Here is a 13,310-nt window from a genome sequence, read left to right on the forward strand (position 1 = left end):
CTTTTTTTTTTTTCCAACTAGTCATACCATTGAGATCCAGCCACCCACGGACAGAGCCAAGAGTATTCATGCAGGAGTCGAGCTAATCACAAAAGCACGAGCATTTCTCCGCTGTCAGCTCCGACAAGGCGCGGAGGAGGTTTGATACCTTCTGCCGCCCTCTTCTGCATTCGGAGCAGCTCCCAAATCCCAAAGCACATCGATAAGGATAGCAACCCAACTACAATGGGACTGAGGCAATGGCAGATTTTAGCAAGATAAAAAGCAATCCACTTCGGTGCAGATGAATGAATGGGCTTCACAAGATTTATCGCTCTGCTGTTGGCCAAACCGATAGCCTTTGAGATTGAAATCACACTGATACCGATACAACTACCAGCTAAAAATAAAAAGCACTTTGTTAAAGCAAGCTGTTTTCACCCATCCCACTCTTCCTCATTCCATAAGTGGAGATGATGGAGTTAGGAACAGTCAAAATCTCCACGAGGCAAATGTAAGCTCGTGGCACCCACTCCAGTCACAACTTCAACATCAGCAGGTCTCAGGCTGAGCAATCCTACAGCTCAAAGCTGCCCAAGGCAGTTAAAATACCCACTTCAAGCTTAAATAGGTCACAGATAGATCCAGCCATGCCAAACTGGTGGTTTAGGCCTCCAAACAAAGCCTTCTATTGTTTAGAATCACCCACTTGGGGATAGAAAAAAGCCAAATGTGTAAGCATAAGGAGGAATCAGGAGAGTTCTTTATAAACATTTTCCTTTTCGGAAGCCTCCTTCTCCTCCATCAGCACAGATCAAAACAACCAGTCTCCAACGAATTTTATCCAAAAGCATTGAAGAACAAGCCATTTCCCTAAAAATCACTCTGCTGGGTCAAATACATGGGAAGGGGCAAGAGGAGGGACAGTACAATTGTCAGGGACAAAACTTTCTCCAGCCACAGGGTACATTGAATTCTTTTCCCAAAGTAATGAAAACACACCACTTAGAGCTGAAAACATTTGAAATGCTCCTAGTTTTTAGTATTCAACAGCTCCTGTTAAGTTTCCCCAGTCTTGAATTTTGAGATGTGCCACGGAGAATGAAGGCAGCAGGGAAAGCTTTCCCCAGGAAAAGGGAAGACCATCCAGCCATGCATCCATGGTTTACCAAACATCTCAGAAGAGCAAGACAATGCATTGTCTGAGCAAGCAAATCTTTCTGGGCTACACACGAAATCTGCTCGAGAAATCTGCAATTCATTAGCATAGAAGTTCAAAGTTGTTTTATGAGCATATTTTCCTCTGTAACAGTTCCTAGAGCTGTCTGCATTTCATCATTCTGAATGCAGCAGCTCTTGAAACAGTCTCAGCACTGCACTTTCTGATGCTGACACAAAGAGCTGTGTTTTCAAGCATCCTGTAATGCAGCAGGTACATTTCTCACTTGAGGTTTTCTTTTAGAAAAGCAGCAGGTAACAAAATAACTTTGTTATATTTTTATGAAATGCCACGGGAACAGGAAGAAATGCTATTTCTGCCAAACCATTCTTGACTGATGAAGAGCTAGGACCCCAAAGATAAAAAGTGAAATAATATGAATAATTACAAAGATTATTTCCTTTTGGGAAACAAAATCTTTTGATTTACATTAATTTGCTACACGTGTGTACAGCCTGATTAACTCCAACTGGTTACATGGGCCTGTGAAGAATTGTTTTGTTTGTTTGTTGGAATGGAAACTCAGGGTGATTCTGCTCTCTAAAATTCCATGGCCAAATAATGGAGGTATTTATCTAGATGTCAGACAATCAGCTAAGTGCACCAACCCTGCCATTCCTTGCATGCCAAACTGTAAAGCACATTGGTAAAAACATAAAGATGACTTGTCGATTTTTTCCTAAAAAGCACATTTGACCCCCCCCTCTGCTCACTGGTTTTGTTGTCTGGCCCAGTGAACTTTTGATCCTCCTCTTGCACATAAAAAGACGCGTTTAATTTTATACACAAAAAATGGACAGCTATACAAATTAAGTTAAGCTTGTGGGAAACCTTTTCAGTTTTGAAGAATCTCTTTCCTGAGCAAGATCACTGAAAACCTGTTGGGAATATTTGGTAGTACCTGTGAAAACGGTGCTCTGCAGCCCACGAAGGCTGTGGAAGGACCCAAGGGAAGGGAGATTGATGTGTCTTTAAAAAGGTTTCGGACCTTTTTCTCAGAACTGATCAGAAACAGAAAATGGGCTGCTGCATGAAGTGAATTCCCGTTACAGTTCATCCACAAGAAGTGTGTTTTTCCTGGAAAAAGCTGTGAAGCAGCTGCCAGATGAAGCAACTGTTCAGCTTAAGAGTGGAGCTACCTCTCCAGTCAGCCTTGCAGAAAGAGTAGTACAAGGGCTTGGCTAGCAATAAGAGCAGCTTTTTCACCAATTGCTTTACCAAATACTTTCTTTTTGACAAAATTCAGAACATTTCCCTATTTTTGTAGATTAAAACAAACAAACAAAAAAAATAAACTAAATTTTCTGTCACAAATTTATCTAGTGTGGAGAACGGATAAGAATGCATGAAGATAAATATTTACCCACCTTGGGCTATAACCCATGATTTTTGATAATTTGAATGTGAAATCTTAGCAACATCTTGCAAAGAAAGGGATTTATTGCTATAAGGGATTCTGCTTGTGACAATTATGAAGAACACGCCACCTTGAGTATATATAAATTTCCCCTCAGTGGTTGTCCTGAAAAAATGGGGCCTCCTACACATTCTGAAACTCTGAAAGTTAACTGAGAAAGAGGGGGAAAAATCCCAAGGATTTTACATAATGATTCAACTGAAATTGTGGTAATGCCGAGGCAATTGTAGCAAGAGGTCAAGATACACAAGAACACAAAGAGCAGAAACTTCAGTTCTGTGATAGAGCCACCTTCAGCTATTGAATTAAGGAGGTAAAGAGAAACAAAGTAAAAAAAGAGTTTTCCAATGAGATTCTACCTCAGCTTGCAGGATTACCTGTTACAGTAACAGCAGCCCTGCCACTCATAGCTCAGTTTGGCACCAGGACCAACCAAGGTGTGCGTGGGGCGTGTGAGAAAGCTGGTTTGGTGGTTGGGTCCTTTCTCAGTCTTAATCTTTACATGCTTCTAAGAGCAAAAGGCAGCCTGAAGGAGAAGCCTAATGATACTTGGAAGCCTTTTTTTTTTAGAAAATATCCTCCCTTTCTGGCCCCCTAGACACGAGCACATGCAGCACAGCTCTAGGCACCCCTGAATTTGAGGGCACGTTCTACCACACGTGTCCTCTGTGCAATTTTGACACAGTCATCATGACTACATTAAATCAAACCCAAGTGATGGTAGTGCTCAAAGGCTGAGAAGCCCCACAGCGAAGCATCTTTACATTTGGGAAGTGTTAATGTGTGATACAAACATTTTGCCTTCCAAAGCCACCATAAGAGACCAGAATGCCAAAAGCAATTAGTATAATATGCACAGCAGCACACACAGACACACAGACAAGAGGATTCTCCAGTGGACTTTTTTATGTGAGTGTAACCATTGTGCTGGGAGATCCCCCTTCCCCTTTGAGAATTTTCCCTGTCCCTGGTAGCAGGAGGTTGGGACTAGATGATCTTTAAGGTCCTTTCCAACCCAAACCATTCTATGATCCTATGAAACATATTGCTTTTTCAACTGAGAAAATATGCTGTGTAGGAACAGGGAAAAAACATTATTTTTTTTTTTTTTTTAGCCAGAAGTTTAAAAATTATTATATATGCTTTAATGTTGGGGTTTTGTTTATGTCACAGGTGGGGGGCAGGGAGGAGAGCATGAGAAAGAGGGAAATACATATATTTTCAGGACAAGAGCTACACAAGTTCCACTAATGGACTCCTCCTGCCCAGCTCCATCCTGGCAGAGCTGAGTGGTCACCCACGGGAAGGAATAAACAAAGTAGTAAATTCCATACTACAGGAAATATCAGCTTAATGACTTATCCCTTTCCTCCAGGGGAGCTGAGGGCAAATGCAAGCAACAAGCAACCTAAGGGCTGGAACAACTCCTCCAAAGATTAACATCAAGCAGCTGGCACCTTCCCTCCTGGGCTATGTAAGAGCTTTGGCATTTGCTCCCATAAATGACCACTCTGCTGTGCAAATACATTAGAGAGTAAGAGCAAGAGTTAGAAAATAAAACCCAATTCCATGCAGTCACTGCTGTGCAGCTGAGTTCAGTGTGGCCTTTGTAGAGATGGGGAAGAGAAAAGGACTCATAAAGCTAGGGAAAAGCTCCAATAAAAACCTTGGAATGTTCAAGAAGAAGTAATAGTAATACTATTAGTATTAATAACAATATATAGAGAAAAAAAACTTGCTTTCTGGACTGCTCTAAAACCCTACTCTCATATTTATTTGTGATACAACCATGAGACAAAGGGGACAAACATAAGGTCACACAGAACAAGCCTTGCTCTCTCCTCTATTCTCATGTTCCCAGCACAGAACCACAGCCTTGCCCTGTGCTCACACACTGCCACCAGGACACAGTGCCTTGGACTGGCCCAGGATCTCCAGCTGTGCTACCTGGCAGAGGGGAGCAGGAGAAGGAATATGGGCATGACTTCTACTAATTATGGGGGATCCAGCTCCACATATGGGGTTTGGCATTGACAAGTAAACAGGGGAAAGTCATGAGTACAACCTATTTTCACAGGTCAGGTTCCACACTAGCTGTAAAAAAATCAGAAAAGAACTCTGAAGAAACATATGTAAGTAATGATGCAGAACCTGTGCTGCTTCTTCCATTAACAAACCAGCTAAATAATCTGGGGAGGGGGATAAAAAAAAATCTGCCTTGTATTGCAGGGCTAAGTAATACCTCTGGAGTTACAAATCATATTACAGCCATTTCAAGCAGTGATGGATGAACCTGAATTCTTGCAGAGGTCGCATTTAGTCATCTGCCAAAATCCCCTTTGCATCAGCACCACAAGTCAGTGGTCAAATCTTCCACTTCCAGCTTCCTCAAGGTGGATCCCAAGTGTTCCCCAGCCCCTGTTCCCTCCGGAGGCAGGGACAGGCAGGAGTGGGGGTTTACACTGTGTGGGCAGTGACACTGTCACCAGAACGCAGGGAATCGACCATTGTCATTATGGACAGAGAAAAAGACGTTTTTTTTTTGTCTCAGGGTCTTTATTATTTTATGGTGCTGAAATACAATGCCCCTTTTCACCGGGAGAATAATTGACAAATGCATTATTTCCCCATCCCCTGCCTCAGAGCTGGAATGAGTTAAAGTAGGCCCGAAATAAATCCTCTCAAGCCTGTTATGACCTGCTGTTTTTACTGTTAAATTTCAAGTGATTAACGTGCCTGGTACTTAAAGGCAAATGATGAGCAAAACACTGTTTGTTTGCCCAGTAGCAAATACCTTAAACACAGACACACAGGAAAGCAGCACAGCCTCTGTGGCTGCCTACTCTGCCTGGCACATGTAAAAGCAAATATTCACAGTATAAACAGACAAATGCACTGCAATTCCCATTGGAAGATGCACCTACAACCTACCTGAGCGGCCCATCTTTCCCCACCAGAAGTTTTCTTTTTGCTATAATATTAGTGATGTTTAATAATTAGGGACAGCTAGATTCTTTCTTTAAAGAAAAAAAAACCAACCTCCTGGAATACAAACATGTTGTTTAACAATAAGCCCAAATTGAAATAAACAAAACAACAAACAATAAATTAAAAGCAACTTTTCTGCCTGACACTGATCAGACAAAATGTCACACTTAGCAGCTTAGGAGAGATCTTCAGTGATGTGACAGAAATGTTCCTGCAGAGTGAACTAAGGAGACTGATGACAACTTGGGTTTTGTCTGTACCATTATGTACCACCTTCTTTTTCTTTCTTTTTGCAAGAGAATTGAATCTGAACACCAACATTATTTTGTGGCACACCTTGGCAAAGGAATGGGAAGAAGAGTTTCTTCACTGCATTGTCAGGATTTACAAAGGCTGCATCAAGCTAAGAGCCTTTAGACTGACAAGTCAAAACAGAGGCAAGAAGGAATTTTAACCAACCAGACCTTAACAGCACAGGTGCTTCCTCTCCTTCACCACATGGGTCTTGCTAATCCACTCCCATGACACGGGAAGGTTTTTCCACTGGAAAACAGGATCCAACCCTGAGTGGCTGGAGCAGAAAAGCACATGCAGTGTGTTCTCACATGACCTGCCACAGCTTGTGGGAATCACTGGGTGCACCAGAGCATGAAGAGTGACTGAAATCTTTAATGTCCACATTGTTGCTGCTTGGCTTTTCTGGGCTTCAGAAAATGGGTGAGGAATGCCTCTGACCTGAGGTACCTGAGTGCTGCTATCACAGATGCCACAAATATTATGATGCTACATCTGAGGGGAAAAAACTAAAAAATCCCATATTTTTCCACAGTTGTTAGTTTATGCTCCTGGTTTCAGATGAAACTTCTATTTCTGCCCATACCACCTTTACTGATATTGAAAAGTATCTTTTCTCACATGTCACATTCTTAACAGGCAAAAAATCCCTCGGGGTTTATTGGGAATTAATTAGGTTGCCAAATGTTTTATGATCGTTGTAAAGTACAGAGGGGAAATATAAATAGATTAAAACACAAGAAGAACAATGTTTGCTCACTCAGGCTTTCAGCACACACCAAGGGCAACAAAATTCTAAAAAAGACAGTAGAGGAAAAAGAAAAAACAAACAGGCCTTGATGAGTTGTCAGTCAAAAAATGGCCTCATTAACGCTGACCATGAAGAAATCCCCCATGAACCTGGATCCCTTCTGCTTCCCCACAGCAGCAGTAGAGCAGAGGCAGCTCATCTCCCCTCACAGTGACCCCCAGGTTACCTGTGTCGTCAAATATGATGGGCTGGCAGTTCCTGTTGGAGTTCCAGTTACATTTGAGCACCTGCCCTCCTTCCACGATGTTCTGCTGGGTGGTGTTTGCCTTCGGAGCTCCCACCAGAAGATACGTCCTGCAGCAAAAAGAAGAAATAAAACAAAAGTTTAGACAACTAAGGTACAGGTGTTATCACTTTATGACACCTGAAGAGTTAATACAGCAAAAGCCTTGCCCACTCAAATATAAATCTGAGTAGAACTACTCTGAGTTTCAGAGAAATTCATGGGAGGTCTTAGATCTTGGGTCCTTAAGCAGGCAAAAAAAACCCCAGAAACGTTTACCATAAAGAAGAGACAAAGAAGATAGAGAAGAAGAAGATAAAGAAGATAGATCCTACTTAAAACGATACCTAAAATTAAATAAAAACCTTTTATATTCTTTTTTTTTTCCTTTAAAAAAACCCCTGTGTATGCAGCGGAACAGGAAACCATGTACTTCTGTAATTTACCAAAGTCATCAGTTGACACAATTTCTGGTTAATTTTGTGTGTAAGGGTAGTTCGAGGAAGTCAGTCAAATATGGAAGCGATGTATAAACAAAGCAGGAGCGCACTCTGAGCTCAGCATGTCCCGAATGTGATGAGTCAGCCTCCTGCGAGAGAGTGCTCTGGTAAAAACAATCCCCAAGCGACCGTCAGCCGCAGATTTGTATGTTAATGAGTCGTTACCGAAATTCATTAGGCAGTCATCGTTTTCTTATTAGGATCTGCTGTGCCTTCTTACATCTCTGCTTGCACAGGCGGGTTCAGCCCACCCTGAGCGGGAACTGCGCCTGCACAGCTGGCAAAATTCAGAGGTTGCAAAGCAAGAAACGGATCAAACGAGGTTCTTGGTGTCTTCCAAAACCTTCCAGGAACCTCAGGACGTCTGAGATGCACTTCACTCATCAGCACTTACTTGAGGAAGTCAATTTGAAGCATAAAGAAGTGCATAGAAGACATAAAATCAAATGCTTCCTTTCCTCAGAACCTGTCTGCTCCTTGCTTCCCCTTAGAGTACCTAAAAGAGGATCCAGCTTCCAAGAGCAAGATTTATCAGGCACTATGGTTCTTTAGTTTTGAAATTGGTTTAGCTGAACAAGCTGCAGGACTGGTTGGAGAGAATGTCTACAGGCAAGCAAATCCAGGCTTATCAAACTTGCTCTGGTTTCACAGTCATCCCCAGGCTTGGAGATGGAAAGAGCTCCAAGTTGGTTTTGGTACAGAGCTGAGTTTATGTTTCTTAACATGTAAACACCAGGTATAAACACGTAGCACCTCATCAAAGCTCAGTTCAGACAAAGACCAACACAAGCTACTAGTTTTCAACCTGCATGAATTTTCAGAACGTTCAAAAATTTCCTGGTGTGAACCCTGATAGAAAATCCAGGCTCGTTGGCAACCCATTTGTTTTCCTTAGTTGCCATTCATAGACTGTCTAGATTTCAAGAACAGGAATTTAAAACGCTTTAATCAACTTACAATGTTCTCTCTGTGCTTAAAAATAAACATCATAATGCCAAGTAAAGAAAAACATCAATTACTATAATTACAATCCATTAAACAAGCTACCAAGCTTGCCTCCTGTTTTACTCTTGCACCGCTAGCTTCTCAGAAGACCCCCAAATGAAATGTGTGCTTAAAGACTTAAATCTTTACCATTCTCATAACACATTTTAAATTTTTCTTAGGATAATCTTTGTGATGAAGTTTATTAATAAGATTAGAACCACAGGAATCATTATGGGACACAACAAAGCTTTAGTCACGTCATTTCCCAAAGTAAAAAAAACCCGTTTCTATCAGCATAGACCAAACAAGTAGATTTTATCACTCCTGGAATAGGACTTCCATCCTGGACTTCTAAATATGCTTTAGTTTGGCATCCAGCAGGTCAAAATAGACTATGAAACAGCAGTTTGAGCATTCAAGAACTAATAACATGTCTTTGTTGTCAGGCTAGTCAATCCTTCAGTCAAGCTTTAGCTTGGCTAAACTGACTTGATCTCTCGCACTCATGTAAAGAAACGAGGTGATAAAAATTCACCAAAGCAAAAAGAAAGGCATAGGAACCAACCAAGTGACACACATGATGCTCAACAAAACCCTGCATACAAGTATTTCTGGCTACTTCAGGAGGCAAAATATCAGTGTCCACGGGAATAAACTCAAAATTGAACACCACTGGAGTCTGTTCCCGTAAAAGTTGCATAGCTACTTTGTTTCAGCTAAGAGCTTAAATGTAAGATAAAGTGCTTAGCTTAGCAAATACAAACATTCAGTGACAACAAAAAAGCTGAGGAAAAATTCCCCTACAAATACACAGGAGTCTACCATGTTGCCTGAAAACCACACTGTTCTCTTTTACAGCAGTGCATTTTAAGGTCAATAGTTCTTATAAAAATAATGGAAAGATTCCAAATAATGATTTCATGGAGACCTGAGTCACATAATTCCTTATCAGAAAGCAAGTAAGAAAGTTTATTACGGGCATTTACCAGTCTCTTGATAACTCTGCAGCCACACATGCTGACTTAAAAATACAGGGAGGGACAAAAATAGAACCTTTTTTCTTTTAGTACAAAGACTTACAGGGTTAAGATAGCACAGAAAGATGGTGCAACACGTGCAAGTTAAGACAGGACGGCTTCTAATATATGTAGGCATTAATGAAATGCAAACAAGGCTAGACGATGTACTGCAAAAAGACTTGCTCAATACTTATATTCTTGTTTATGAGCTAAAGATTAAGAGGGAGAGAGAGAATATCCCCTCAGCACGACAAAAGCCAGCAGCTTTTCCAGTTTTACAGCACTTTCATAAGATGGGAAAGAAGTATGTGTGGGGGGGAAAGTGGCAAAATCTGGATGTTACTGCAGCCCCGCACTTGAGAACCACAGCCTGATTCATTCTGGCAACACGAGGATTCAAGGGTCTGAAACGCACCAGCTACTACACACTGCCTAATCTTTAACATGAAACGGGAACATACGGAGGAAGCAGATGTGGAAGGTGCTTACATGGAACTTTTCCTTCCCCTTGCTGCCTCCTCAGCAGGTCAGTGACCCGCACAGACACCGCACAACCCAAACTCGGCACCACCGCAAAGCAGTCAAACCAGAGAACGGCAGAACTCCTGAAATGCCACCTCAGGAAGCCAAATCTCCTACCTTCACCTTCCTACACTGTATTTACCATTACCACCATCTGCATAAGACCAGGCTGGCAGAGAATCCCACAGTGCTGAAGCCCGGGACTGGGTCTGGCTCCCCGGGAAGGGGGTCTGAGCATCCAGAGCCGCCCCGGAGGGAGCGATGCGGACGGTCCCCTGCTCGGCTAGGCCTGGGACGGGGCCCGCACGTGCTCCATCCGAGCCCCGAGGGGGCCTGAGCAGAGCATCCCGGGCGCTCCCGGCCCGCTGGACAGCGGCACCAGGGCGCTGCTCCGGCCGCCGCTCGCCGCCCGTCCTCCGACCAGGACAACACCGGCCCGGCCCTCCAGCGCCGCCGGAGGCGGCTCGGCGGGGGCAGGACGCGCGGGCAAATCTCGTACGAAGACGGTCGGGAGCGAGAAGCCACGGCGAAGCGAGAGAGGCTGCCCCCGGACCGAGGAACGGCCGGGCGCTCACGTCACAGTTGAAGGCAGCGGCCGGGCAACAGCGCGGCCACCACAGGACCAGCAGGAACCGGCCATCGCCATTCCAAACCCCGGAAAAGCGGCATCGCCCCCGCCGCGCCATGGCCCCGGCCCCGCTGCCGGGGCGCTCTGCGGGACGGGACGGGCGGGACGGGACGGGGCCGCCCCCGGCCGAGGGGGCGAGGGGGCCGCGTTCCCGCGCGGGGCGGGGACGGGAGGAGCGCAGCCACTCCCCTTTCGGCCTCGGGACGGCCGGCAGAAGAGAGGGCATCATGTGGTGCCGGGGCGGGCCCGCCCGCTCCGCCCCCGCAGCCGCTCTTCCGCCGGAAGCGCGGGGCTCGGCCTGCCCGCCGCGGTCGGAACAAAAGAATTTTGGGGCTGAGCAGAAAGGCTGCAGATAGTCAGGACATTCTTCCCGAGTCTGGAACGCGGTCTACCCAGAGAAGCGTGTCGCCCAAATCCCTGCCAGGGCGTCAAGGCCAGGTTGAAACCCGCCCAGTGGAAGGTTCCCTGCCACGGCACGGGGTGGAAATAAATGATCTTCAAAGTCCCCCCTCCCAACCCAGACCATTCTGTGAGTCTGTAAAACAGCGCTAGAAATAAGAGTGGGACACATCCGTGGCTGGTCTCACTGAGTCTGGTAAAGCCTTTCTGAACAAGGCTGGGAGAGGGTCTTTAAGGAAAGCTGTTAACACAAGCAAAGAGTGAAGGAAGGGCCAGTGTGGACCCAGCCATGGAGGAAAAAAAAACACCCAAAACCATATTTTCAAACACAAAGGCTATTAAATGATTTTAAATCCCAGAGGCACAGCTCCTCCTCAGCAACAGGGATGCCCAGCAGCAGGTGCAGAGCTGGGAAGAGCTGAGTCTGTAAATCCTCCCTAACGGAGATCTTGGCTCCTGTTCCTACCCACCTGGGGAAGCAGCATCCGGTGCAGGCTCAGTCTCTGCAGTCACAGTTTGTGGCCCTCGGATCATCTGTCACTAATAATGTTCCAGCACTATCAGCAAAGCTCAGGCAGCTGGAGGCTGCTATCAAACCCAGCATCAGCCAACACAGTCAAACGTGCTCAGCACAGCAGTGTTTCAGGTAAAAAAACCCATGCTGGAACACCTATAAAGTGGAAACAGTTCATATTAATTCACAATATTAATTTGTATACCCTAACAGGATTGTAGTTTAATGATCTTTCCCCTATTGCCACAAGAAGTCTTAACTTTTAGGTTTGCTTTTTTTTTTCATGGGAGCATGATAAAAAGTAAAAATAAATAATGATGTTTCGAGCCCTAAATAAAAATTTAAAGTATCCCACACATATTTACCAAGGGATAGATTCAGTGTTACATGAGTCCCAAAAGAAAAACACTTATGCAATAAGTACAAGAAAACCCACAGAGCAATCAAAGAAAAAGTCTCAGAAAACATCATGTAGAGAGTCTGTGCTGAGGCCTCTAATAGAGAGGATTAATTGTAGCACAATAGCTGCAAAAAGAAGGTGAAAACTCTATCCTAAGGGGTTTGTGTAAAGAATGGAAGTTACACCAGTTAGAAAGACTTCCTAAAATACTGGTATAACTCCCATACACTCTTTGGATATGGATATGGGTACCACTGGTGAAGTTTAGGACTGAGATTCTAAAGAGATCATTTTACTTTTAAATCTGTTAAATTGGCTGTAAGTGGACTTTTACAGGCTCAGTTCTAAAAAGATCAGATGCATCAGGCAGAGCCAACAAGATTCAGAGTGAGCAAAATAAAAGCCACTTACTGAGAATGCTTTCAATGGAGAACAATCATCATGGCAGAAAATAATTAAAATGATCAGGAATAATGGCAGGCCACTTAATACAGCCAGAAGAAGGATGTTTGTTACAGAACTGCTAGTTAACCTACCAAAGAGACAGGATTTATCATTGAGTATTCCCGAAGTTGTGATGGAATTGGGTTAATTCAGCGTAGACAAAAGCAGTATATTAAAACTTTCAACTGTGTGCATTAACACTGTCTTTTCATTAATTATTCCTTAGAAGAACCCAAGGACTTAACAGAAAAAAAACCACAAAGAAGGACATCTCAGAAGCAGGTTCCTGTTTTCCTTCAGTGGAAATTTACAGTCACTGCTGTCTGCCTGCTTTTCTTCCTCTTTAGTGATGGCCAGCAGCCTACATTCACCCAGCCATGGTAGGTGGGCTCACAAGAAAAAAAATGTGTCAGGTATAAAGGTTCCAAGTGCAAGCACTGAACACTGATATTGGGTGATCTCTTCAGTTTCTCACTAAACAAAAAGAGAAAATAGCTTTAATTTAAAAACTTCAATATTAGCATAAAATGGTTTGTGTCGGAAGGGACTTTAAAGATGGGCAGGGACACCTTCCACCAGGTTGCTCTAATTGTTCTATTTTAATACAGTCAGATTTTATGTTAGCAGTGAAAGCTAAATTAAGTAGTCTTGAAGCTGTCAGAAAACACAATTAACTAAGAGACTGAGTCATAGCAACCTTTGAAAAGCTGGATGTAAAATATGTATGCTGGATTGTACACCGTGGATTCCTGCCTGCTGCTACTTACCTGCTGGGTTATTTTTAACAAGTTCATTCAGAAAAATTACCAATACAAGGGGAAAAATAGAAGGGTAGAAAGCGAGAGAGGATTTCATTGGAAAGAGGTTGTGAATTAAGGGTTTTCCACTTTAAAAATGCTTTATGTCTGATCTGGTTCCACCCATCTAGACAGACATGAGTCACCTTCATTCTCACACAACCCTGGG

The 13,310-nt window shown here is 43.7% G+C and overlaps 1 protein-coding gene across 1 annotated transcript in view; it reads right to left on the reverse strand.

Annotated features, from left to right (window-relative positions):
• The window catches only part of ITGAV (integrin subunit alpha V), a 44,580-nt gene extending 33,935 nt beyond the window's left edge, over window positions 1-10,645 (reverse strand). The window contains exons 1-2 of the mRNA XM_029965940.1: window positions 10,083-10,645; window positions 6,875-7,002 (exon numbers count right to left, since the gene is read on the reverse strand). Coding sequence (XP_029821800.1) covers window positions 6,875-7,002; window positions 10,083-10,645 — 691 coding nt within the window. The remainder of the gene's footprint in view (window positions 1-6,874; window positions 7,003-10,082) is intronic.
• Window positions 10,646-13,310: the final 2,665 nt, after the last annotated feature.

This window comes from Manacus vitellinus, unplaced genomic scaffold, assembly GCF_001715985.3.
Source record: "Manacus vitellinus isolate BGI_N305 unplaced genomic scaffold, ASM171598v3 scaffold_126_pilon, whole genome shotgun sequence".
In the NCBI taxonomy this organism is placed as follows: Eukaryota; Metazoa; Chordata; class Aves; order Passeriformes; family Pipridae; genus Manacus; species Manacus vitellinus.